We start from the raw sequence: 25,925 nt of genomic DNA, 5'->3' as shown, positions 1-25,925 counted from the left end.
AAAAGAATGGGATCAGCAATGGAAACTGCCAGAAGCAAAGGGAACAAGGACTAAGCAGAGATCAGAGAAAGTAAACATGAAAGAACAGGAAATTGGGGGTGCAGAAAGACAAGAGGGTAGGTACACTTTCATAGATCAATGCTCATATTAGGTGCTGGTATTGGATGAGACCGTATATATCTATGTCTTTAAGCCTCTCCCTATAGCTGTGTATTTCTTCAACCCATATGAGCTTGTCATATCTGCCTGATACAGCCAGCAAAGATCAACTGGACACTAGATCTGGACATTCTAGAACCCACTCTGGAAGCGAATGGCATAACCATGTGCCTGTGTACATGAGCTATAGATTTTGCAGGCTATACGGAACAGCCTGGAAACTTCTGGTGATAGAGGAGCTCTAGATGGGGATTCAGGCATTTACAGAAAACAAAAAGGTACATCAGTTCTCTCTGGGTCTAAACCCCGTTTATGACACACAACCGAACTAGCTGAACAATGCTGACTCTTAGCCAAGACCATTTCTGTAAGATGTTTATACTTTACTGTTGACTTTGGGACATACTCTGTCATCCTCAAAGCTTTTAGTGAGCTAATGGAATGACTGCTAGGGGTTGGTTTATTAAATGTCAAGTGAAGGTGTTAGGGTGAATTTCAACATAGAGTATAGTTATTTCCCAGAAAGACAGATGTTCCAGGAACCTTGTCTTTTCAGTAGATAACACATCTTTTGACCCACATAGGAGCCAGGAAAATAGAGACAATCCTAAGAGACCAACACGTACGAGGACAAAGACAAGATCTTAGTGTCATCATCCTGACCTTTAGAGGGTATTGCAATTGTCTCGGAGTTCTGATGATGCAAGTTACAAAAGAATTTTACCTTTACCATCCAACGAGATAGCTACAAGTGGTCTCTTAGATTTAAAAAATCTCCAGCCAGGTGTTTTGATAACTGCTTGTAATCCTGGCACTGAGATACAACAGAAGAATCAGGAGTTCATCCTCAGCCAAATAGTGAGTTTAAGGGCAGCCAGGGATACATAAGATTCTATAGCAAAGGAAAAGGTCTCCAGCTCCTCAGTTGCACTGGCCACGTTTTAATACTCAGTGGTTATATGGACTCACTTGGCTGTTTTCTTGAACCGTGTAGTTACAGGGCATTTCCATCATCACAGAAAGCTCCACTAGAAAGCACTGTGAATCTACACATTCAAAATGGTCATCTCAGGACCAAGTCTCTGCATATACATAAAGCGTGATTTTGGTTTTTTTTTTTTTTTCACTTCAATTGTCTCTTTGCACTGGTGGGTACTGAGGGGTAGGGAGGTCAACATAGAGTATAGTTATTTCCCAGAAAGACAGATGTTCCAGGAACCTTGTCTTTTCAGTTAGATAACACATCTTTTGACTCACACATTTTGCTCAGGAATGGTTAAATAAAATATGGCACATTCACTAACCGGAATATAACATAGGAGTTGAAGGGAACAAACTAGATATATCAATAAAGATAGACCTCACAAGTATCTGTATGGGGCGGGAAAAGAAGCTGCTAAACATAATCAATGATGCAAAAAAGAACAAAAAACAATGGCTGTGCTTTGAATGTGTTGGAAACATGATGCCAGATTTAATAGTTTTAAAAGATGAGATCTCTGGGAGGTGACCAGGTTGGAAGGTCTCTGCCTTTGAGAATGAACACAAGCCATCATCATCACAATCTCTTTGACATTATGGGAGTGGCAATCTTACAAAGGCCGAGTGCCTTCCCTATCTCTCGAGTGCCCTGTTGCCTTGTAACCCCCTTCTGCCATCTTATGATGCAACAAGAAGGGCCTCTCCAGATTTAGCCTTTGATCTAGGATGTTTCAGCCTTCAGAGCTGTGAGGCAAAAACGTGTACTATTTAGAAATTACTAAAGCTGTGATATTCTGATATAAGCAGCAGAGATTGTACTAACACATTACTCCATTTCCCTCTGTAAGGGTAGAAGTCTAAGGGCTGAGCACTTGCCTAGCATGCATGCTCTGATATATCCTTAGCACTCCAAAAATAAAAACAGCTAAACTCCTGGCAGGAGTTTCTTCAGAGAGGAGGGAATGGTAAGGTCTGTGGGCTACAGGCCAAAAGGAAACTTTCACTCTACAATAATCAAAAATTTTCAAAGAAAACACATTTATATACACTCATGTAATTACAGTGATCAAAACAGGACACTAATTGATGTGTACATAAATACACAAAAATATGATGAGAAAAATAAGGGAAGTTCACCAACCTAATGACAATTATGCTAAAATACAAGATTGTAGTTATATTATTCATTTTCATTATTTAAAATGTTTTCCACTTTATATTGTAATGTTTATACTAAAAAGTTTTTAAAAGATCTGGCTTTATGTTGCTAACAGTTATTTTAGTGCATAAGACGTACAGTTCTTTTAATGTTGTTATTGTTGTTGTTGCGGGAGATGATGCACAGAGGTGTAGAGGACAGCTCTATTGATTCACTTCTCCCCTGCCATCTTCACTTTGGTTCTGAGGGTTGAGTTCGGGTTGGTGGTCTTTAACTACTGAGCCATCTTACAGGCCTTAGGTACAGTTGTTAAAGTAGAGATTGTTCTGGCACATGTTTAGTGCTAGAAATAACAACTCAACATCATTCACGTAAAACAATCTGTATTATCCTTAGCGACAGTCTCCAAAATTCAGTTGGTCAATATAAAACCTACTCTGTAGCCAATCTGTACTGGCACAGTGGAACACTACAGCTCCTAAAACCAGAGGTTCCATTGGAACATCTTGAGACTTCCCATTTAGACAGAGACCCACGGACTGGTTTATGGGCTTTGCAAATGTATTCACATAAAAATAAATTCCCTTGGTGGCATGAAACTCAGTTTCAAAAGCTACTTCAAAAAAAAAAAAAAAGCTGGATTTACCTGCACCCTACCTCCACAGGGACATGAGGTAAACATCCATGCAGGCAACAACACTAGTCAGGCTTCTCAACTTTCAAGCCAGAGTGGTAGCCCTGTCACCAGACCACCTGTTCATCCAACTTCCAAAGCATATGGATCCTGACTCAGTCAACAACAGGGTACCGCTACTTCTGTCCTTCAAGAGAATAAATGGAGTTGGCCTTGAAGTCCTGTCAAATGCCTGCCTCTGAGAAGAGATATTTATGGACTATATTGTAAGGGACATTCTATCCAACCACTACTTTACATGGCATTTTAAGTTGTGTCCTCAGATCAAGTTAGAGCACTAGAAGGTTACATGCCTGAAACATCTGAGCCCAGTGCTTGCAGAAGAGTTTTAATCTTGTGCCCTGGCTTTCAACCAGGGCAGTTATGAGAAAGTAATATGGGAATCTCTTCTGTGTGTTATTAAACAGTTACTGAGGACATTGTTCCCTATATTAATCCCACAAGAGATATTTCTTGTAGAATTTAGTGCCAGCAATGGACCATTATGTAGCTGTTAAAAATTATAATTATGGAAGACTAAATGTGAAAACCTGTTTATGATACAGTTACAGAAAAAACGTGGAACACAAACTGGTGTAAAGACTCTAATTGCAGCCATGTAAAATTATCTGTGCCTATGGATAAAGACTGAAAGCTGATAGGCAAAGATAAAATTGTATGAGGGCAATGGGATTATAAGTATTTTTGTTTTGTAAAAACAATTTTGTTTGCTCTCCTGTCTTTTCAATTGGGGACAAAAACATGTTAGTGACAGAGAAGTCTCTCCCTCTTCCTCTCCCTCCCCCCACCCCCTTAAGGAATGCTTATCTTCTTTTTTCCTGACAAGAAGACTTTGTGCAGTTTGCTCCATGCCCCCTTCCCTTAACCCCCTCCCAAAGGTGAATTTAATGTTTAATCTTTGCACACCAGGTTCCTGGTCCTATGCCTCTGATTTTCTGTTAAGAAGCTTAAGACTGTGTACTCTTCCTTCAATCCATTGAAAACTTTGCCTCTAAAAAGAGGCAGAATTTAAAGCAGTTTAAAAGGTACACTTGCATGCTTGCTTCCTTCGTTGATTGATTTTTTTTTTTTAAGACAAGGTCTCTCTACATAGCTGTCCTGAAACTCTCCATATAGAGTAGGCTGGCCTTGAACTCATAGAAATCTCGTGTCTATGGATGTTTTGCCTACATGTGTGTATGTGCATCACTTCTGGTGTCTGGTACCTGCAGAAGCAAAAAGACAGTGTCAGATTCCCTGGAACAGACAGTCGCGAGCAGGGGAATGGTTCCTCGGCAAGAGCAACCAGTGCTGTTAACTGCTGAGCCATCTCTTCAGCCCAGATTCTGGGGGTTTGTTGTTGCTGCTGCTGCTGCTGTTTATTTTTTGGTTTTGGTTTTAGTTTTTTAAGTTTTACACAGGTGCTAACTAGATGATTCAGACATGGAGCCTGAAGGTCAGAGTACAATCCCTGGGCGTTCACATGGTAGAAGAAGAGAATTAACTCTCAAAATTTGTCCTCAGTCCTCTGACTGCCCTGCTGCATGCATTGCAACACGTGAACCTCACCCCCTCCCATATACAAATAAAAAGCAACTTTTTTAGCCAGGGGTCTCTACCTCAGCCCTGACTCTCCTGGAACTCATATAGACCAGGATTGCCTCAAACTCGAAAAGGTCCGCCTACCTCAGCCTCCCCAGTGTTGAAATTAAAGGCCTGGGCCCCCACACTCTAACCTAAAAGCAATAATTTTTAATTAAAAAATTTCTGCCTATCATTTTCAATATATCTTAATCAAAATTATGAACACATAATTAACTAGTATACTATCATAGCTGGTTCTTTTCCTGTAAGTTTAAAGTATGAGCATGTGTTTATGTACTGTAAACTCTTCTGTCATTTTTTACTGTACTACGCACGATAGCCATAGGCTTCACATGCTAGGTAAGCACTCTAACTATTAAGATATATAACTCGTTTTTTTTTCTATTTGTGTTTGTGTGTGTCTCTCTGTGTGTGTGTGTGTGTGTATGTGTGTGTGTGTGTGGTGCATGCACTCCCACAACACCTCCAGTTTAAAAAGAAGAAAACAAATAAAAAAAAAAACAGCTAATGTTGTGGCACATGCATGTAGTCATAACACTTGGGAATGGGGAGGCAGGAGATCTGAAGTTTAAGGTCCTCCTCAGTTACCTACTGAATTACAAGCCAGCCTGAGTCGTATGAGACCTAGTCTCAAAAACAAAAGAAAAGAAAAAACTCAACTGAGAATAGAGAGATGGTTCAGCCTTTTTAAGAGTAATTTGTTACTCTTGTAAAGGTTTCAGGTTCCATTCCCAGCACCCACATGGAGGTTTACAACCACCTATAACTCCAGTTCCACAAGATATGGTGCCCTTTTCTAATCTCTCCAGGCACCAAGCACGAATCTGGTACATATACATATGTGCAGGCAAAACTCACAAACATAAAATAAAACTAATCCATCCATTTTTTAACAAAGGGAACGGAAATGGGGAAAGAAAAAGAAAAGCAGGAAGAAAAATAATAATAGCATTTTAGCTTATTTAGTTGTGTATATTCAATTAGATGATTTGTACAATGCTCTTAGCAAAGGCTCAATACTTAACAAAATCCAGAAATATTACTCATTAATATTCACGTTATTATTTTTCAACTAGTTCTTAACATGACAAGGATGACATTTTCCATGTAGTTACTTCCAAAATCCTATAAAAACTCTAAGTGAGGTTTGTGTGGTTTTTTCACAGCTGAGTAGGGTAGGTAACAAAGAAGTGGAGAGATGTCTGTCTTCATTCAAAGTGATAGAGCCAGTTTGGCAGCAGGCTTGGGGGTGGCACCCAAGTAGAAGAGTGGGTGGTGGCAGCAGTGACAGAGGCAAGACAGCCAAACGTGTATGACCTTCAAGACAGAGATAATGTAGCAAATGAGACATTTGAGCACATGAACGATGGGACAAAAGCCTTTGACTCCTAGGTCCCTCTATGTCTGCTCATCCTTCATAATGGCTGCTATTGGTCATCTCCTCCCAACACTTCTTCTTATTTTCTACTGCCACCTTGCTGACTCCAGTTGACTATTTTTGTGTTTGCATTTTTTGTGTCTGGTTGGTTGAATTTTGTTTAGTTGGTTTGGTTTGGCTTAGTTTGGTTCTGTGTTTGAGGCACAGTCTCCCATGTCTCCTGGTGGGTCTAGAGCTAGCTCTTGGACCAGCTTATTTTTGAACTTGCAATGAGTGGTCCTTTTTTGTTTCTTCCTCTTAAACACTGAGGTTATAGACGTGCCAAGATATCTCTCTTGGCTAACATTTATTCTAACATTCCCACAGCAATGAGATAAGTTACCCTAAACTTTGTAGCTTCAAAATGATGGTTTATTTTTAGTCATCCCACTAATCTTGGTCCTACAGCATATAATGTATATAATACATATAATGTAACACATATATAATGTGTATATGATATACACGTATGCATCTATACATCTACACACATACATACACACACATATATATGTGTATATGTATGTATGTATGTATATCTGTGTGTGTGTGTGTGTGTGTGTGTGTGTGTGTGTGTGTGTGTGTTCAAAGTTATGCCAGACATAGTGGTGAATCCAAGAACTTGGGAGGTAGAGGCAGGTAGATCTCCATGAGTTTCAGACCAGCCAGGGGTACATAGTGATAACCTTTCTTAAAAAAAAAAAAAAGATGAAAGATTCTTTCTTCTTGTGACGCCTTAACAAAGTTCTGTTGATTGATGGAAGAGTTTACAGTCTGATGAGGATGACAATAATACTTCCATGAAATAAAAGGTCATGTAACTACAAACATAAATATAAGACTATACACCAAGTTCATAGAGGTGCAGGAGGTACAAAATAATAAAGTTATTTGTCAGGATGTGCTAGTTGAGGATAGTTTCTATGAGCACTCAAGTTTTGCGATTTGAACTAGAGATTTAAGGGGGTGATGGACATGAGTTAGTAGAGAGGTGGACCTTTTCAAACAAATAGACAAAAGGCGACAATGCAAAACATAACTCAAGCCAGGACAGATTCCTACCCCATCCTGCCATTTTCCCATCTCAGCAACTCTACATGATCTGACACCACACCCGTTTCAGTGGAAGGAGAGCTCTCTGTAATGTAATGCCCACTAGACTTGTCATCAAATTTACTATATTCGTGAAGCACTTAACACAGACTCTAAGTGGGGCTACAGGAGGAAGGAGTTTATGCAGAAGGTATTTACAGGCATTATGAGTAAATATTTCCCATCTCCTTATTCTAGATCTCATGTAGGAATATATGGCCTTCTGTTATACCACTAAGATTGTCTACAGGTAGGGGATAAACCCATGGTGGAGAAGGACAAAAGGATATGAAGGGGCTAGGGAGATAGCTCAGTGCTTGTGGTACACACATAAGGGCCTGAGTTCAAATACCTAACATTCACATAAAACCAGGGCTTATAGTATGTATTTATGGCTTTGGGAAGGAGGCAGAGAGAAGAGAGGCTTTCTGTACAGCCAGTCTATCTGAATCAGTTAGCTTTGATAAAAAAAAAAAAAAAAAAGCAGGGGTTGGGGATTTAGCTCAGTGGCAGAGCACTTGCCTAGCAAGCACAAGGCCCTGGGTTCGGTCCCCAGCTCCGAAAAAAAGAAAAAAGAAAAAAAAAGCAGAGAGTAAGTGATAGAGGAGGACACTGACATCAGCCTCTGGCCTTCACACACATCTATACACAAATGTGTGCACAAATTTACATGCGCGCGCGCACACACACACACACTGAATATATACACAATAATTTTTTTAAGAATATGGAGAATCGGGCTGGAGAGATGGCTCAGCGGTTAAGAGCCCCGACTGCTCTTCCAGAGGTCCTGAGTTCAATTCCCAGCAACCACATGGTGGCTCACAAACATCTGTAAAGAGATCTGATGCCCTCTTCTGGTGTATCTAGGGCAGCCAGTGTACTTTATATAAATGAATAAATCTTTAAAAAAAAAAGAATATGGAGAATCAGGGTTGGGGATTTGGCTCAGTGGTAGAGCACTTGCCTAGCAAGCGCAAGGCCCTGGGTTCGGTCCCCAGCTCTGAAAAAAAGAAAAGAAAAAAAAAAGACTATGGAGAATCAACAGGGTTTCTCATACAATGAGCAGACTAGCCTCACTGTGGAGGCCCAGTGTGTGAAGATGGAGAGGGAAGAAGGGAGGAAAATATATCCATCAACAATTCAAATGGTAAACAAATGAAACTACAGTCACTCTAGAACCTTGCTACGTAGCAGAAAAATTGCAATATGACCACGCAAAGAAATATGTATTTATTTAAAAGTTGTTAAATATCTTAAGTTTAACGGCCAACATTTATTGTGACACAGAGCTGAGGCCACAGATACATAAAACATATTTCTGCCCCCAGGGGCTCACACTTATTGTAAGAAGCAGACGAACAAACAAATACGACCTGCAACTCTATGACATGAGCTTGCCAGAGGCGACTTAAAATGCACAATGGGGACAACGTGCTGTACCTGAGAAAACATGGGGCAAATGGATGGGATTTTTCCCGAAATGGAGACCTGAGGGAAGAATGATAAGAACGATGACTTGGAGGCAGGAAGATGAGACTATCAAGGTCATCCTCTGTTACACAATGAATTTGAGGCCAGCCCTAGCCTCATTGAGACCTTATCATACACACACACAAAATATGCACTGCTGGAGAGATGGCTCTAGTTAGAGACCTGAGGTCTTACAGAGGACCTCAGTTACATTTCCAGCACCCAATCACGTAGCTCACAATTTGCCTGTAACTCCAGCTCCAGGGGGAGCAGGGCCTCAGGCCTTCCTTCTCAGGTACTTACAGTCACGCACTCACATCCTCATACGTACACATATTAAAAATAAAAAGAGCCAGGTGGTGGTGGCACAGGACTTTAATTTCAGTAGTCAGGAGGCAGAGGCAGATGTCTCTAAAAGATGAAGGCCAACCTTGTCTACAGAGTGAGTTTCAGAACAGCCAAGGTTACACACAGAAACTCTATCAAAATTTCTGCTAAACAACAAAAAGACACAAACAGGATGCAAAAGGAAAATTATTATAAAGTAGTAGTATTTCTAGAAAATAGGAGGAAACTACAGCTGGTTCAAACTTAGTGTGCTTAGGTAAAATGTGAAGCAGGAAAAGTGTAACTTGAATCTGAAGAGCTTTCCTAGAGTTTGAACATCAGTGCATGATAATATATAAGAGACAGACATCAGGGACTCGAGAGATGGCTCACTGGTTAAGAGCACTGGCTGCTCTTCCAGAGGTCCTGAGTTCAATAGCCAGCAACCACATGTGGCTCACAACCATCTGTAATGGTAACTGATGCCCTCTTCTGGTGTGTCTGAGGACAGCTACAGTGCATTCATATATATGTATGTATATATATATTAATCTTTTAAAAAAAGAGACAGACATCAGTACTCTGGATTCTTAGGCCCATCTGTTTCCTTTCATAAATCTCAATCTCTCTCTCTCTCTCTCTCTCTCTCTCTCTCTCTCTCTCTCTCTCTCTCTCTTAGAACACCTGCATTTTCATCTATAAAATGGATACAATAGTGGTACAGACCTTACAGGGTTAAGTGAAGAGTACGTGAGCTAACATTGATATGGTGGTTTGAATAAGAATACCCTCCATAGGTTCGCTAGGCAGTAGCTCTATTTGAAAGGATTAGAAGGTCTTGCACTGTTGGAGAATTGTGTCACTTAGTGTGGGCTTTGAGATTTCAAAAGCCCAAGCTAGGGCCATTGTCATACACTCTGTCTAGGTCTGTGGACCAAGATTCAGCTTTCAGTTACTCCTCCAGAGCCACATTTGCCACCATGCTCTGTGTCATGATGATAATGGTCTAAGCCACTGAAACTGTAAGTCAGGCCCAATGAAATGTTTTCCTTTATAAGAATTGCTATGCTCATAGCAATAGAACAGTGACTAAGACAATTGGTAAAGTGATTTCAACATTGACTGGCACATATTTTAGCGGTTAATTACCAGGTGTTTCTTAGAAAGGTAACCTTGTTGGCAACCTAAAACATAAACTATAGTGGGAGTGGGGGAAATGAGTGAAAGCAGGTCCTATTAGGATTATATAGCCATTTAAACATGGGGATTTTTTTTTTTCTTGTTTGGTTTTAAGGTCTCTCTAAGTAGCTCTTGACTCTTCTGGAACTCAATTTGTAGACCAGGCTTGCCTATAATTTAGAGATCTGCCTGCCTCTGCCTCCTGAGTGCTGGAATTAAAGGTGAGCACCAATATGCCAAGGCCCAGACACAATGTCTCCATTTAGAATTTGGAAGTAGCAAGTTACAGACATGGAAAGGTGACCACTAGTGTGGCTGGAAAGGCTCCGTAGACAGGACAACCTCTAACCAAATTCAGAGGTTAAGAGTAGCTAGAGGCTAGAGGTGTAGGTGCAGGAAGAGATTTTAAAAAAAAGTTGGAGACGTGTTGAATGAGAAGCCATTGAAGATCAGAACAAGGAAAACATCAATATTTCAGAGGTCTGCATAGCTGACAGAGGAAACTGGCAAAAGATCTGTATGTGAAAAGCACATTGAGAGTGGAAGAGGTAGAGAAAGCACCATAACCAATGAACACCATTTGTTGCACAAGCTTCCCTCTCAACTCCCCAAAGCGAGTGTGTCTTATTTTCTAATCAGTTCCCTACTTCTTGATAGTTTTTCTGCTTTTTATAGGGACAATACTTTTCACTTTGCTTTCTTAGTGAAGGATGGGAAAATCTAGCGTCTTTCAAAACGGTCTTTTTGGCGACCCCGAAACTCGAGGAAGTGGGTGGAAAGGGAAGGAATGAGGAAAATAATTTATAAGAAAAGAAAAAGAGTCCGGGACGACCTCTAACCATTAAAGTTCCACCTCCCCACATCCTGCCACGCGCCGCTCTCAGGCGGCCGATATCGGACTCCTAATTGCAAGGTAGGACGGGAGATGTAGTCCTCAAGACCAACTAGGGTGGCACGATTGAAGAACTCGGTTTTCCCAAGTGGCGCCTGAGGCGCGTGGCAGATGGCTGCCCCAGCGAGTGGTAAACAGAGACGTCAGGCGGGGGCTGCTGCTTGGAGCAAAACAAAAGGGAAACCCGGGGGGGGGGTGGGGGGGTCCGATAGGGGATTCAGTTCTGGAGTAGGGGAGGCTGGGGCCGCAAGAACCTTGACCCTATCAAGAGTGACCTGGAGGGAAGAGGCGAGGGGAGGGAGAGCCAGGGGAGGGACAAGTGACGCCCGGGAGCGGGGCGTGGGGGAGGGCAGCGATCCGGGTGGAGGAAATTTGGGAGGAGTGTCCGGGGGGCAGCAACTTGAAAGGGGGAGGGAACTTCGCTGAGGAGACGTTCGGTGATGGGAGCGCAATGTATGAGGGGATACGGTGCCTCAGGTTTAAAAGAGCAGGAAGCTGAGTGAGAGGGTGCAGAAAGTGCCTTCGCTAGGCGGAGGTTACAGGTGGTGCCTCAGAGCGCTACTCTGAGGCTGCAGCCTGTAGTCCGGAGGGATCGAAACACTGAGTGGAAGGGACAGTTTAGGGGCTGGAGTCCTGAGAGGAGGGAGAAGTTCGTGACTTTCTGAGAACTGAAAGAATGTGTTTCCCCCTTGGGGGAGGCATGAGTGAGGGACTGTGGCAGGCTCCACTGAACGCTGAGCTGCAGAGGTTCGACCCCACGTATGGAGCCAGAGAATAAGAAGTCAGCCACAGAGGCTGCCGCGATCATAGACCTCGATCCCGACTTCGAACCCCAGAGCCGTCCGCGGTCCTGCACCTGGCCCCTTCCTCGACCAGAGCTCGCTACGGAGCCACCCGAACCGTCCGAGGTGGAGCCCAGTCTGGGACAGAAGGTACCCACGGAGGGACACTCCGAACCGACCCTGTTGCCCTCTCGGCTCCCAGAGCCGGCAGGGGGCCCCCAGCCGGAAATCCTGGGGGCTGTAACAGGTCCTCGGAAGGGAGGCTCCCGCCGGAATGCCTGGGGAAATCAGTCATATGCAGAACTCATCAGCCAGGCCATTGAAAGCGCCCCGGAGAAGCGGCTGACACTCGCCCAGATATACGAATGGATGGTCCGCACGGTGCCCTACTTCAAGGACAAGGGTGACAGCAACAGCTCGGCAGGATGGAAGGTAAGTATGACTCCCTTACCTTCCCGCCATCCACCCTTGGACCCCTCCAGTTACTCTCACACCCGGTGCCCCCATTACTGCCTTTCCACTCTTCTGGAAAGCCCGAAGATCCCCCTTTAATCTTCAGTTAGACAAACATTTACTTAGTACATAGTATATGCCACACTCTGAGCTTGAAGCGGGAGGATCAGCGATGAATAAGACACTGTCCCTGCTCTGAGGAAAATCGAATTCTCTACTCGCTACTCAGCACTTTGGCTTGAGCTGCTCCAAACATTTATTCCCACAGAGAAGTCTTTATCCTATGCACAGCAGGAACTGTGTGGATTCTCCACCCGCACCTAGCCTTCCCTCCTCCCTTACCTCCCACCCAACACCTTTTTGGCCCATTCCTGCGGGATTACTCGGATTCCCTGCTTGCCTCCCAATACCTCAGTGAACAGGAACTGTTATAGGACTGCTCTCCCCAAGAGGGAGTGGGCAGTGAAGGGGAAAAAAGTGGTTAGTATCCATGGAGAAAGGTAGCCGACCTTGTGCACTAAGGAAAGAGGCCATGAGCTGCTATCTGCCTCAGTTTACTTTCTCCTGATGAAATTCTTCCTTGTAAGGCGCTATCCAAACTCCGGGAAAGAAAGTCTTTGTTGTTCAGGAATACTACTCATGGAGAAAGGAGGTATCACATAGCTTTGACTTTAGAGTCCATGTTGAGAGTTCTCTTGGTCTTTCTTGAAGAAACTGGGAAGATCTCTATCGATAACTCTGAAAACTTTGCCAGAGAAATACTCTTATCACAAAACTAAGGAGAATTCAACCCCACAACCTGTATCAATGCCTTGTATCTCAGTAGGTGGTTAGTGTTACGGAGTACAGCGGACAGAATGGATCTTCCCATAGACGTTACAGTGAGGGAGTAGATCTACAGTATGCGTAGGGGCCAGACGGAACAGAAGATGGGACAGCTGACCAAGACCCTTGGCACTATTTCTGGGTAGACTGCCATGCCACAATCTCAAGCTCACAAAGAGCTTCCCTCCTTGGACCCAGCCTGCACAGCTGTTTTCTTTTCTCTTAAGTTGATTTTCCAGGGTAGAGTGACGAGTGCTTGTTACACTGGAAGTAGTCCCTCCTTATGACTTACACAGAACATGGCATTTATAGTTTATGAAATCTTTTTCCCCCTTTTGGTTCTGGGAACTGAACCCAGAGCAGCATGGTTGCTACTAAGCTAAATCCATAACCCGTGAAATAATTCTAAGATTTTTTCATTTGGTTAGTCCTCCCAGCAGTTCTGGGAGTCCACATTTTGCATATGAGGCACAGGGAAGTTAGGTAATTAGTCTACCCTCAGGATGAGGACTTGAGTACAAGTTTTGCTACAGATCCTGGTTCTCTGAGGAAAGCATAGTTTGCTTTCATTGCCGAACTAGTCAAAAGGGGACCAAAAAGCTTCCAGAGCCCCCCCTCCTTCATATTTCCCTGGTGTTGTGCCAGGGTCACTCCCACCCCACCAGGGGGCGGCACTCACTTGAACAAGAAAGCTTAAGTTAGGTGACTCAATGAACAGTTTATCCCAGACTCCTGTGTTCTCGACTCCCATGCATCGCCAAGACGCACACTGCATTCACGCCAAGACGCACACCTGCGTGCACGTATACCGCCTTGTGGCACACACACACACACACACACACACACACACACACACACACACACACACACACACACAAGCACACCTGGGGAACTGACCTTTGCCGCTAGCTTGTTCCAAGGCCTGATAGAGAGGGATTGTCAATGGAAGTATAGCTCAGTAGTAAATTCCTTGCACAGTATATGTCTCTAGGCTTGACCACCACTGTGTGTAGGTGTTATGCATGTGCACTCACACACAAGGCCGTGCACACACACACACACACACACACACACACCATAACACATTTACTTCAGTAGACCCAGAATTAGAGAAAAAGAAGGAAGGAAATCACATAACCAGAAGACACAGCGGTGCTCAGTTACTAAGAGCTGGGGTGCTCAGTTACTAAGAGCCGGAGGTGGATGGATCCGCTCAGTGAGGCAAAGAAGTCGTTTGCTAAAGGACCTTGGCATAAGAGGCTACTCAAGCCATGCTCTTCAAGAAAAGGGTCGCTTTTTTTAAACCAGTCAGCTAGAAGTGGTTTCCCGCTGTCTCAAGCCTCAGTTTCTTAGTGGCTTCTAGCATGTCCGAGCTTCCTCCTGAATTTATCTCTAAACTAAAGAGCTCTGTGCAGGAGGTCAATGATCTTCAAGATAGAGAGATTATGGGAAAAGCTGGGAAGGAGCTGGGAAGTGATGGAGGTACAGCAAACACCATAGGCCAACCAGTAAAATAAGTACCACCAGAAGCTCAGGCAGTATCAACCTCCATCTCATACCCTGGGCTACTTGGGGAAAAGGATATATTTATCTGAATGTCAACAGTAAAGGAAGAATGAAAAACAGGTAGGTTTTAGTACCGAAGGCACTCAAGAGCTAACAGAACCTCAAGGGAAGCCTTATTATAGTCATCTAGGGGCTACCTACCAACCGAACATGTATTAGCTATGTATTGTGTGCTTGATAGGCTGTGGCCTTGGCACTCTGAGGGGCCATTCTTAGGGGACAGTTGCACACAATCTCACTCAATCTATATGGCATGATTTATGGTTTCATGTCATTAGTCATGTCAACTGTTAACTACCAAAGGTATAGACAATGCTCTTGCTGTCCTGGAACTCACTATATAGGCCAGGCTGGCCTCAAACTCAATAGAAATTCCCCTACGCCTGCCTCTGCCTCCCGGGTACTAGAATTAAAGGCCCAATTTGGAATCTAATCTGAGAGAGACAGAGGGAGGAGGAGGAGGAAGAAAAGAGGAGGGAAGAGGAGGCTGACAACTCTGTGTACAGTCCCTTGTCTCCCCCTCACTCTAGTTCTCCTTTCTGGATTTGACTTTTGAAACTCCTACTGTGTCCCAGCATCCCCTTAGATTAGATTGCTGACCACCACCCTCCCCTACACGTATCTCATTCCCCTCTTCTACCTCTCTCCCATCCAGAATTCCATCCGTCACAACCTGTCTTTGCACAGCAAGTTCATCAAGGTACATAACGAGGCCACCGGCAAGAGCTCTTGGTGGATGCTGAACCCCGATGGCGGCAAGGGTGGCAAGGCACCCCGGCGCAGGGCTGCCTCCATGGATAGCAGCAGCAAGCTGCTCCGGGGCCGCAGCAAAGGCCCCAAGAAGAAGCCATCTGTCCTACCAGCTCCACCTGAAGGTGCCACTCCAAGGAGCCCTCTGGGCCACTTTGCCAAGTGGTCGAGCAGTCCTTGTCCTCGAAATCGAGAAGAAGCTGATGTGTGGACCACTTTCCGTCCACGAAGCAGTTCAAATGCTAGCACTGTCAGCACTCGGCTGTCCCCAATGAGGCCGGAGTCTGAGGTGCTAGCAGAAGAGGAAATGCCAGCCTCAGCCAGCAGCTATGCAGGGGGTGTCCCTCCTACCCTCAGTGAAGATCTAGAGCTGCTAGATGGGCTCAATCTTGCATCTCCCCATTCCTTGCTGTCCAGGAGCAATCTCTCCAGCTTCTCTTTGCAGCATCCTGGGCTTGCTGGCCCCTTACATAGCTATGGCGCCTCCCTCTTTGGCCCAATAGATGGGTCTTTGTCAGCAGGAGAAGGGTGCTTCTCGAGTTCCCAGTCTCTAGAGGCTCTGCTCACCTCTGATACACCACCACCTCCTGCTGATGTTCTCATGACCCAGGTAGATCCTATCCTGTCTCAGGCTCCTACACTTCTGTTACTGGGAGGAATGCCTTCCTCTAGCAAGTTGGCCACAGGAGTCAGCCTGTGTCCTACGCCGCTAGAGGGTCCTGGTCCCAGCAACCTGGTTCCCACCCTTTCTGTGATGGCACCACCTCCAGTCATGCCAGGTGCTCCCATCCCTAAGGTCCTGGGAACCCCTGTGCTTGCATCTCCTACTGAAGATTTCAGCCATGACAGAATGCCTCAGGATCTGGATCTTGATATGTACATGGAGAACCTGGAGTGCGACATGGATAACATCATCAGTGACCTCATGGATGGTGAGGGACTGGACTTCAACTTTGAGCCAGGTATAGCACTACCGAATCACTCCATCATCTTTGCTCTTGAATGTTCAGCTAATTCTATGATCTGAACTAGAGAGAGCCTCAGAGCACATAATAAGAGTCCCTGGGGAGGTAGAAGGGAAGATGTCACAGTAGGATACTACAACTTCTAAATGGGGACCTGTGGGCTCCGCATCACAGAAGGGGAAGCTAGGGAGCTTTGGGAAGGTGAAGAGGTACCTTTGGTATGATCTGGTGTTCCAAATGAGTTTCTTATCTTGTCTTCCATTTCTTTTTCCCACAGATCCCTGAGTCACAGCAAGAAGCTTTGTCCCCTGCTTCAGAGGTGGAGCCGGAGCCGAGCCTGTCCTTATCCACTTTTCCCCCTTGAGCCCTCCCCAGGAGTCTGGGACCCTACGTTAGAGCTAGGGATAGGTGGTCACACACTCAAGTGTTGAGGAAATTATAAAGATACATCAATGACAGTAGGGATTGTGAAGGAGGGTGATGGGGGAAGGAGGGAACGGAACGGCTTATTCTCACTGTGCCAATTAGGGGGTAATTATGGTCCTTTCTCAGGGGCCACCATTGATTTCCCCATTACACCTCCTAGGCCTTGAAGCAGGGGCCAGCAATGCTGTTGGAAATGTGAAGTCACCAGTGGCCTTATTACCCTGCCTTTGGGAGCAGGATCATTATTATTATTATTATTATTTTTGGTAGAGAGAGTCTTACTAGAGCTGGGCCAGGCTGGGTTGAGCCTGGATTTTTATGCAGTGGGGTGGGTGGGTGGGGGTTGGGGACCTAGAAGGGCCAAGTTTTGAGCACTGGAGTGGCTCACCAGGCCAAATCACTTTTGAAAGGATGCAGATAACAGACAGGCTTTTTATAAACTTTTAAAGAAATATAAACACAAATATAGAGATTTTTAACAGTGGTGAGGTGCTAGTGAGGGGGAGAAGGCTTTTTTCTTTCGAAGGCTTTGTCATAGTGACATGATACAAACACTACAGACTCTATGGAGGAGACACAGGAAGCTAGGGAAAGGTGGGTAGCAAGAGTGACTGGAAGGAAGCGTTCCCCCTTGGACCAGGTCTAGAAAAAGCTCTATACATAGTTTTAAGCACAGAAACCTAAGCCAGGTCTCTGCATTCTGTCCACTAGTGCCTAGAAGAGGGTGCCGTTGTGGGGCAAGCACACTCTTGTTTCACCAGTGCGGGTTAGTGCTCCCGAAGAGAGCATCCAAAGCCTGAAATTGGCTTGGGGCCTGGGAGGGGCGTGAAAGAAGGAAGGATTTAGGGTAGTAAAGTTAGGTACAGAGACTTCCCTGTTCAAGGCCTGGGACAGCTGTCCCTGCCCTTCTTCCCAGTCCTGGTCTGCCAGGGTTATGTGAAGACTGTAGTGGCAGGCAGGGTTGTGGGGAGGAACAGGGAAGGGGGAGCTTGGGGAGTTTGGCTGAGGGTCTGGGAAATGAGCAGGGATGGGGGGAATGTGGATCAGGTTTACTAGCACCTGCCAGAGAGGCCATCTGGGGCTCCTCCACCCCAGCCCCCAAGCAGCCCCTCCCCCAGCGCCCTTTGCATTGTCCCCTCCCCCACTCCTGCTGTGGGTTCCCATCATTTCCTGTGTCAGCGCCTGGCCTACCCAGATTGTATCATGTGCTAGATTGGAGTGGGGAAGTGTGTCAAATCAATAAGTGAGTTCAATAAATGTCTATAATCAGATCTGGTTTCTGGTTTCTGCTGCCTTGCTGCCCCCCTCCAATATGGGGGAGGGAGGGAGGCGGAAAGTCGAAGGGCAGTTAGTTGACTGGCGGGTGGGAGGGACTGCCCGCAGGCTGGGAGGTGGGGGAATTTCAGCCTGGGAGGTAATGGAGTGTGGTGGGGGAGGGACACCTAACCCCAGCAGGAGTAGGCGGCTGCAAGATAGGCCTCCCCCGAGGGGAGGTAGTCTGGTTTGAGAAGACCCCACCCCCTTCTCTGGCCCTCAAAGGCTTATTGTACTAAAAGTCTAGTAACTAGACTTCACAGTCTTTCCTCACCACCACCCCCAGTCCCCAAGTGTTCACTCCAGCCCTCTGTTGTTGTTCTGGTCCACCCTCAGCCTCCCTGGTGCCTACAGCCTACTGAAGCCTTTGTGCAGATACCGGGAGAAGGAGTCTTTCTAGAAAACTAACCTCAGGTTAAATTCCAGTAATTTCATGCTGTCTCCTGGTAGTTGCTGCTCTCACTTGGTCACTTTATTGACTTAACGATGCCTCTTGAGAAAGTCTGCTCTAGTCTTATAGAATGGTTTGCGGGTGGGAGGTGGCCCGTCTTCATCTGATCGCCCACCTTTAGACTGGAAAAGAAAAATAAATCTTCTATGAATGAAGAGGCTCTGGAGGGAAAGATTGCTACTGTCTAAGGCTAAAGAAAGGGGGGAAAAGGTTGGGGTCAGATGGTGAACATAGAAATCGAATTTAGAAAGAAAATTCTCAGAGATGAGCTGTGCTCGAACCTTCAGTTGGCTGCTTGGGCTAGGGGTCTGCTGGGTTCCACCACTCTTGGGAGATCTTGCTGGGAGATTTACAGAGGATTCCATGGCTGCCAGTCTCTTGGCTTCAAGAGTTCTAAGCATCTTTATTCGGCTCCTCTCCAGGAACTCACATTGTGTGCGCAGTGACTCTAGAAAACAAGAAAAAGCACCAGCCCCTCTGAGGAAAAGAGATGGAACCCATCATGACCCTCTGTCATTCAACGGATCAGTCAGAATAACTTGGCCTAAGACAGAAATGATGGGAAAAAAGAGAGTGACACTCATGGTTCATATGGTTTAAACCAGACAACCCCTCTAAAGTTTACCTAGACCCTTGTCCCCCTTTTCCTAGGCTCCTATGATCCCACCTACCACACTATGCTAGTCCCACCCCTATGTTCATACCACCCCCTTCTCTGGCAGAGTCCTCCACATTTAAGCCCAGGTTGCCTTTAACTCAAAATCCTGCTGGAATGCTGGGTTTACCAGTTTATGACAATACACCACTTCCTATGTCCTACCTCCCCCATCACATGCCTTACCAACTAGTTCAGGTTCTGGATGCTTCAGGAGGGGCACAATAGCTTTGTAGGAATTCTCAATCCTGGTACCTGTAAACATAGCATTAGGCCATCCTCCAGCCCCTGATACATACAAAGTCTTTGCCCTTTTAAAGCCCACGACTTCAGGATTCTAACAATAAACACTTTCTTGAGCTGGTACACATTTTTCCTCCCCTTTGGCACAGACCCCACATAGACCCTAGGATGAAGTAGGGTGGCTTGGTATATGTGCCTAACCTACTGTCATCAAAGTAGTGTTCTTTGAGCTGACTAGTTATGGTCTATTTAGAGCTGGCTAAGAATGCCCTAGTTTACTTATTAGGGTGTCTTGAGATAGGATCTCATATAGCCCAAGTTCCCTTTGAACTCCTAATGTTCTTGGCTCTACCTTGTGGGCATTTTCTTTTTTTTTTTTTTTTTTTTGTTCTTTTTTCAGGAGCTGGGGACCAACCCAGGGCCTTGCCTTCCTAGGTAAGCGCTCTACCGCTGAGCTAAATCCCCAGCCCGGGCATTTTCTTTTGAGTTAGCTGGCCTCTAATTCTCAAGCTTCTTTACCTCCATTTCTAAAGAATGTATTCCTTTTGAGACAGGGTCTAACGCAGCCCCAGCTGTCCTCGAAGTTGCTGTATAGTTAGTTAAAAATGATCCTGAACTTTGGATCCTCCTGACACCACCTTCCAAATACTAGGACTATAGGCCCCCAATTGTATGTCATGTTGAGGATGGCATCCAGAATCTCAGGCATGCTAGGCAAGCCCTCTGCCAGGTGAGCTACGTCCTGGCCCTGCTTTATATTGTTTGTTTGTTGTGTGTGTGATACTTGTGTTTGGGATGAGGTCTTGCTCACAATTCTCCTGCCTTTGTTCGTTGAGTGCTGGGAATACAAGAGAAAGCTGCCTTATTTTAAGGACAAGTTTCATAGGCCATCTTGAGGGATTTGATCTATAGAGAACACTCCCAAGCCTCTACCTGGTGCCCCACGCTCCACTTTACAAACATAGTAGGTATTTCGAGCTGTAAGGAATTTGCTGGCATAGTCTCCAGGTGTCTTTGACAGGAAGAGTAACTTCATGGTCCCCGATTCATCACACAAATCAATGGTGTCTAGAGGAAGGCCATGGGGTAATTGGGATAGAGAAGAACAGAGAATATGAGTGAAAGGGGCCAGTGGTCCTCTACAGAATGGGTTTGAGGAAGGTTCAAGGAGAGGAGGATAACCCTTCTTGCTGGGAGGAAAGTTTAGAGGCTAGAGGCAGCTTATTGCTTCTGATCTTCAATCACTACTCCACCCTAAACTACTTACCTGTTTTCCGTAATCCCATTTTCTTTCTGGTGTAGTGTAGCAACAGGAGGACAGAGCAATTGGTATTGACCAGAAACTCTTGATTGTCTAAGGAGAGATGGGATGGAAGTATGCAGGCCCTTCTCTAGTTCTACCCCTCCACGATCTCAGCTGCCCTCACCCCTCCCCATGTCCATCCCCAGGCTGTTGCTCTGTGCTGCCCCTCACCTCCATGTTTGATGATGATAAACATGCTACTGAGGTCACTTCATTCTTCCCTCATTGGTGAATCATGCAGAAGGAAGGTGTTCTAGTGGCCCCGGGGGCCTGAGGGTGCCCATAGGGTTAAAGGGTTGAAGGGGCAGTATTTCATAAAATGAAGGAGGCCCTGACTGGGCAGACAGGAGAGAACTTTTGACAGTTGGAGGTGGCCAGGATCTATATGGGTGGGGCCCGGGGCTGTAACTAAAGTATTATGAGGTCAGAAATGGTATGTGTAATAGAAGGCACAGTAAGGCCAAGGAGAGAAGACAGTGGATAGGATCTGTAAAGGAGCAACGAGGAATTGGGACAACATGGCAAATATAACTCTAAACTGGCCCCTGGGGTGAGCCCAGAAATTACCAGAGAAAAGTAGCCAGACCAGTACTCCTTTCAGCTAATTTGTAGTCCTCTTGTTTCTTCGGTATGCTGTACTACCCCCTTTGCCTACCCTGACACCATTCCTCCCAACTTCATTGTATGCCATGTTTCTCCTGCTCCCCAACTCCGCAACAGACATTCTTGATGATCATTGGTTAAAAACTTTATTTCTTATTGATTTGGCAACAGTTGAATGGTAGGTAGAAAAAGGGAGGGAGAATCCTGTAAAAGAAGAGGGCCGTGCTGGATGTGGTGGTGCTTGCCAAGAACCCCGACACTTGGGAAGAAGAAGTGGGATGATCGCCCGTGAGTTATAGGCCAATCTGGCCTACGTAGTAAGTTCCCAGCCACCCCGGACTACAGGGTAAGACTCTCTCAAAAAAAAAAGTGAAAAAGTGCTAGACTAGGCACCGGAGGGCCTGTGCAGGGAAAGGGGGCAAGGGGCATTCTCAAGTAGGGTGTATGGAATGGAAAAGCAGTTACATGGGACATGAAATTGAAAATTAGCCATGGCGGGAGGCAATAAGCATTGGATCCAGGTTGGCAAAATGTGTAGGGGGAGGTTAGCATCACTTAGGGCTATAGGACTTTGAGGTTCCATCAAGGGATTGAGGCTCAGGCTTCAGGCTTCAGAGAATAACATGGGGAGGCCAGTAGGGCTATGAAGGCTGCAAGGAGAACCTCAGGCCCGTCTCCCAGGGCTCCTCCTTTGGGGGAATCTCACTGGCGTGTGGCAGAACCGTTCACTGTAGTCTGGCTGCAGACTCTCAGTCAGCCCTTTAGACACACCACTCCAGGCCTAAAGACAGATATCTCCAGGTCAGAGGTCAATTAGGGGCAGGAAGCAGAAGACCCAGGCTCTGGGCCAACGGATCTCTCACAAATCTGTAACCATTGTGATTACAGAAGGGTTATCTAGGCTCCAGGGCTCCTAATGCCCTGTAGTTTCCGTCTGTATCACACAAATCTCGTTTGCTCTGTCTCTCTGCCTAGCCCACCCTCCATTTGGTCAGCCACATCCTGATGATACAGGCCCCCTCCTCCCTCTGCTGTGCACCCTGCCCCACCCCCGTCTGTCTTGCTGACTGGCAGTTGGCAGTTGATAAACTTTAGTATGTGTATGGCAGTGTTCTCACCGAAAAGTTCCCATGGTATTCAGTAACCAGATCCTCTAGATTCTTGATGGCGGGAATTCGAGGCATTCTGACCAGAGAGAAAGAGGGAGCAGAAGCATTAAATGAAAGATTCTTTATTACCCGTTATCCAACTGGCCAGCATGGAACCTCTAGCTTCCTCTCAACACTCTTATCATAGCTCTTAAATGATCTACCCTGGAGATCTTGAAATAACCCCACTACCCCCACCTCATTTTAAGGGCTTCCTGAAATCTCACCGTTCCAACCAACAGTACACAAAGATCAGGGTAATAATCAACCCCATGGTGCCAACAGGGATAAGCACAGCTTCCAGTGCAAACAAGGAAGGATTCTCTGTAACAAACAAGGAAAATGACCCTGGCATTGTGGTACTCATAAGACATGGATGCCAGGCACCACACAAGACACACTCCTTATGCTTACTTTTCATATAGCTCCTGAAAGGGAGGAACAATGTTTATCTACATTTAACAGATGAATAAGCCAAATCAAAGAGGGCAGCCCAGATCCAAGCTCATCTCCACTCTGCAGACTCTATGGAATCCTGTGGAGACCTCCTACACATTTAATATTTCCCTGGAGCATCCTTTGGCCTCCTTGGGGATCCACTCTTCTATTTCAGCTGCACCCCTTCTCATCCCTACATAGAAAAAACCCTACTTCAGGGGTTGGGGATTTAGCTCAGTGGTAGAGCGCTTGCCTAGCAAGCGCAAGGCCCTGGGTTCGGTCCCCAGCTCTGAAAAAAAAAAAAATCATTCAATGGAAAAAACCCTACTTCATAGTGATTGAGGCTAAACAGTAAGGGGGCTGAGACTTAGGGCTAGAGAGATAAAGCAAATGGTAGTGACAGTGTGTTCCAAAGGTTAGGGTACTGGGTGAATGATTTAGGGATGATGCATTTGGGTCACTTTACCCTCTGCAGTATGGCTCCCCCAGTGGATTGGTTGGCTCCATTTACTCCACTGTTGAGTACTTCCACAGATCGGGTTAAAGCGGCTCCGAACCCGAAATGTGTACAGCTTCTGTTCATCCACACTAGGCAGGGAGAATCTAGGCTCATGATCCACTATTTGTTCCTAGGGAGAAGAAGGGCGAAGGAAAGAGGCTATCTATAAAGGAAGAGAGAATAGGAACATTCTTGCCTGTACCTCAATGTCATCTTCTGATTCTTCTAATTTCTTGGTCTTTCCAGTACCAGGAAAACAAACAAAAAACCAGTTCTGGTTCCTCCCTGTTCTACTTTGCTCCTCTCCTGACTAATGAGAACATACTGCTCCCCTTCTCTAACTTAACTCCCCCCTCCCCAGACCCACTCGCTGGCTTCCTTTATGTCTGTCATCAGGAAGAGGATGGTGGGAGAGACAAAGGGAAAGCTCACTGATGATGTCAGAAAGAAAAAGTGAAAGTATGGACAGAGGGGCTGGGAGGCAGAGAACTGGGACCTGGTATTAGGTTCTTCTGTCTGGCTACTTGAACCCTTTCTCCTCTTACTTAACCTTAGCCACTGATCCACAATGCCAAGTCACTCACCGTCCAGCTTCGATCTCGGTTGCTCCGGTACTGCACCAAGTATTGTAAACAGCGTTCTATGTATCTGCTTTTCCACCTCAGTTCTACCTGAGATTCACTCAGGTTGTAAAGTGTTAGATTCTCTGGAGCCCATGGGATCACTGAAATATGTGTGTGTGTGGTCATTGCCCTGGCCTAGACAAGTCAGGATCTTGGAGGTAATTCCCTTCATCCCTCCTCTCCCCCCCCATCTTCACCTTTCTGCCCATGACCAACAATGGAAAAGAACAATCTATAAACTCCAGTGCCTTTAAGCTCCCTGGCCTCTTGGCCACTTCTTTCCCGATTACCAAGATTCTGTAGGTTTAGCTTCTGTTCGGCTCGCCTCTGGGGTTTCTGGGGGTCCTGAAGCTGGACAACAAATGTCTGGTAGAGCTGGATATCTTCTTTTTGTATCTGACAGCCAGAAGTAATCTCTTTTGAGAACAGATAGTGGCTGCACTCCTGGAATGTATTATTATCAGATCCCTTGTACCTAGAGAAGGGTTACAAGGCAAAAGAATGATGGGCCAAACATAGGTACCACATCTGCCCATAGCCTAGCTTCATCTGGTCTGAACTGATAACTTATCCCATGAGAAACTGGTATGGTACCTGAGGAGCTGGCTACCCACTTTTTTTGCTCCTCCGTCTCTCTCAGCTAACCCACCTTCTCTTCTTCCTGTAGTACCCCTCCCCCTTCTCATACCTATAGTGCATAGTGAGGTTGGTCGGCTGGCGCTCAGAACTGCTATTCCAAGTGCAATTCATATACTCGACATTGAACACAAAGCATTGAACCTCTGGGAGGGGCAGAGTAGGAACACTGAGATGTTTAAGGTCCATAGAAGTCAGCAAGAGATCTAAGTTTGGGAAGAAAATGAAACAGTGGAGTGGAAGAAAAAGAAATCTTGGTCAGAAGAAGCAGTAGTGAGACAGACAGCTCTCCCCTCCCCTCCCCTTCCCCACACTTCTTTTTAGTCATTATAGTGAGCACTAGCAGGCTCCAGATTGTATAGAAAGAGCTTCTATACAGCCCTTTCCCCATAGCCTTCCTCTCAGCAATCCCCTCTGGTCTTAGATTTCCTACCAGATTTGGTGTCTTCATTCCCACTGGACATGAGGACCTTGGAGCTCCACCCTACCCTCAGCAGAAGCAGCTGAAGGAGTAAGAAGGATCTAGATGGCAATAATGGTTTCAACATGGCGCTTGCTCTTCTTTCTCTGGGTGTAGTCTGTGTCAGAACCCTGAACCACTCTCCCACAAGCCCTCCCCACCCATACATTTCCTTTTGTCGTAGTTTCCGGTGGAAAGAACCTTAGAAACCACGCTGTGGAGGGAGGGGGGTTAGTAAATGTGTTCAGTGACATAAGCTAAGTCCCCTGGGAGATTTGGGTTCTGCTCTAAGGTGATGTTCTGTCAAGATTAATACTTGATCAACAACAGTGTCACAGAATTAAGACTCTTCAGGCCACCTAGGTCCAGAAAGACTCTGCTGAACACCCACCCCCACCACACACCTTCATTCCCAACCACCTTTTCCCTCTAGGCTATCTTAAACCTCTGTCAAAGTTGTACAGTCTAGGAAGGATAGATGGAAAATACTGACTTGATTCATGCGTGTACACACACAGCTGTCTTTCCTCTGACCTAATCAAACTAGAATAGCCACCCCCAACTGCTGCCTGAGTTTGGTCCCTGTTGACCCTGGTGAGAGCTGGCGTCTAAGATGGAAGGACAACAGTACTAACTTCAGGCTCCTTATCTCCCTGCAAATCTGCTGCTCTTTCTGTCTTACTTGTCCTGCTTAATAGCATCATCACCTGCCAGACTTGAAACCTCAGGATCCTCTTCATGTCCCTCCCTTCTCTCTCACACCGAGAATCCAATCAGCCCTGTTTCTGCGGTATTTCTCCCAGCAGTTTCCTCCTTTCTGTTAACCGC

The 25,925-nt window shown here is 45.7% G+C and overlaps 3 protein-coding genes across 4 annotated transcripts; 1 reads left to right on the top strand and 2 right to left on the bottom strand.

Moving 5' to 3' along the window:
* The first annotated feature begins 11,273 nt into the window (after nucleotides 1-11,273).
* On the top strand, nucleotides 11,274-17,995 carry Foxo4 (forkhead box O4). The gene is made up of 3 exons (XM_032890096.1): nucleotides 11,274-12,171; nucleotides 15,239-16,295; nucleotides 16,576-17,995. Exons 1-3 carry the CDS (start codon nucleotides 11,719-11,721, stop codon nucleotides 16,581-16,583), a joined length of 1,518 nt encoding a protein of 505 aa, XP_032745987.1. The 5' UTR covers nucleotides 11,274-11,718; the 3' UTR covers nucleotides 16,584-17,995.
* A 523-nt stretch (nucleotides 17,996-18,518) lies between these two features.
* CXHXorf65 (chromosome X CXorf65 homolog) lies at nucleotides 18,519-20,886 on the bottom strand. The gene is made up of 6 exons (XM_032889542.1): nucleotides 20,862-20,886; nucleotides 20,655-20,741; nucleotides 20,321-20,455; nucleotides 19,331-19,399; nucleotides 18,771-18,937; nucleotides 18,519-18,611 (listed from the first exon to the last, which is right to left on the bottom strand). Exons 1-6 carry the CDS (start codon nucleotides 20,884-20,886, stop codon nucleotides 18,519-18,521), a joined length of 576 nt encoding a protein of 191 aa, XP_032745433.1.
* Nucleotides 20,887-21,420: 534 nt separating this feature from the next.
* On the bottom strand, nucleotides 21,421-25,229 carry Il2rg (interleukin 2 receptor subunit gamma). Of its 2 annotated transcripts, XM_032889802.1 has the most exons (8): nucleotides 25,071-25,229; nucleotides 24,690-24,843; nucleotides 24,292-24,476; nucleotides 23,963-24,102; nucleotides 23,346-23,508; nucleotides 22,669-22,765; nucleotides 22,412-22,478; nucleotides 21,421-22,074 (listed from the first exon to the last, which is right to left on the bottom strand). In XM_032889802.1, exons 1-8 carry the CDS (start codon nucleotides 25,183-25,185, stop codon nucleotides 21,958-21,960), a joined length of 1,038 nt encoding a protein of 345 aa, XP_032745693.1. In that variant the 5' UTR covers nucleotides 25,186-25,229; the 3' UTR covers nucleotides 21,421-21,957. The 2 variants fall into 2 exon arrangements, with proteins under 2 accessions (XP_032745693.1, XP_032745695.1); XM_032889804.1 differs by lacking the exon at nucleotides 21,421-22,074 and having other exon boundaries at nucleotides 22,431-22,478; nucleotides 23,450-23,508.
* Nucleotides 25,230-25,925: the final 696 nt, after the last annotated feature.

The sequence above is a fragment of the Rattus rattus genome, chromosome X (genome assembly GCF_011064425.1).
Source record: "Rattus rattus isolate New Zealand chromosome X, Rrattus_CSIRO_v1, whole genome shotgun sequence".
NCBI lineage: Eukaryota > Metazoa > Chordata > Mammalia > Rodentia > Muridae > Rattus > Rattus rattus.
This window is presented reverse-complemented; position numbering and strand designations above follow the sequence as displayed.

What these genes read in the sequence shown, in the direction of transcription:
- Foxo4 (XM_032890096.1), top strand. Translation starts at nt 11,719, where the DNA reads ATGGAGCCAGAGAATAAGAAGTCAGCCACAGAGGCTGCCGCGATCATA. An exon ending in ACAGCTCGGCAGGATGGAAG is followed by an intron (nt 12,172 to 15,238) that starts GTAAGTATGACT and finishes TCTCCCATCCAG; the next exon opens with AATTCCATCCGTCACAACCT.
- CXHXorf65 (XM_032889542.1), bottom strand. Translation starts at nt 20,886, where the DNA reads ATGTTTATCATCATCAAACATGGAG. An exon ending in TATCATCATCAAACATGGAG is followed by an intron (nt 20,742 to 20,861) that starts GTGAGGGGCAGC and finishes ATCTCTCCTTAG; the next exon opens with ACAATCAAGAGTTTCTGGTC. An exon ending in AGTGGAGCGTGGGGCACCAG is followed by an intron (nt 19,400 to 20,320) that starts GTAGAGGCTTGG and finishes CTATGTTTACAG; the next exon opens with GTACCAGGATTGAGAATTCC.
- Il2rg (XM_032889802.1), bottom strand. Translation starts at nt 25,185, where the DNA reads ATGTTGAAACCATTATTGCCATCTAGATCCTTCTTACTCCTTCAGCTG. An exon ending in AACCTCACTATGCACTATAG is followed by an intron (nt 24,477 to 24,689) that starts GTATGAGAAGGG and finishes ACCCTTCTCTAG; the next exon opens with GTACAAGGGATCTGATAATA. An exon ending in AATACCATGGGAACTTTTCG is followed by an intron (nt 22,075 to 22,411) that starts GTGAGAACACTG and finishes ATCTGTCTTTAG; the next exon opens with GCCTGGAGTGGTGTGTCTAA.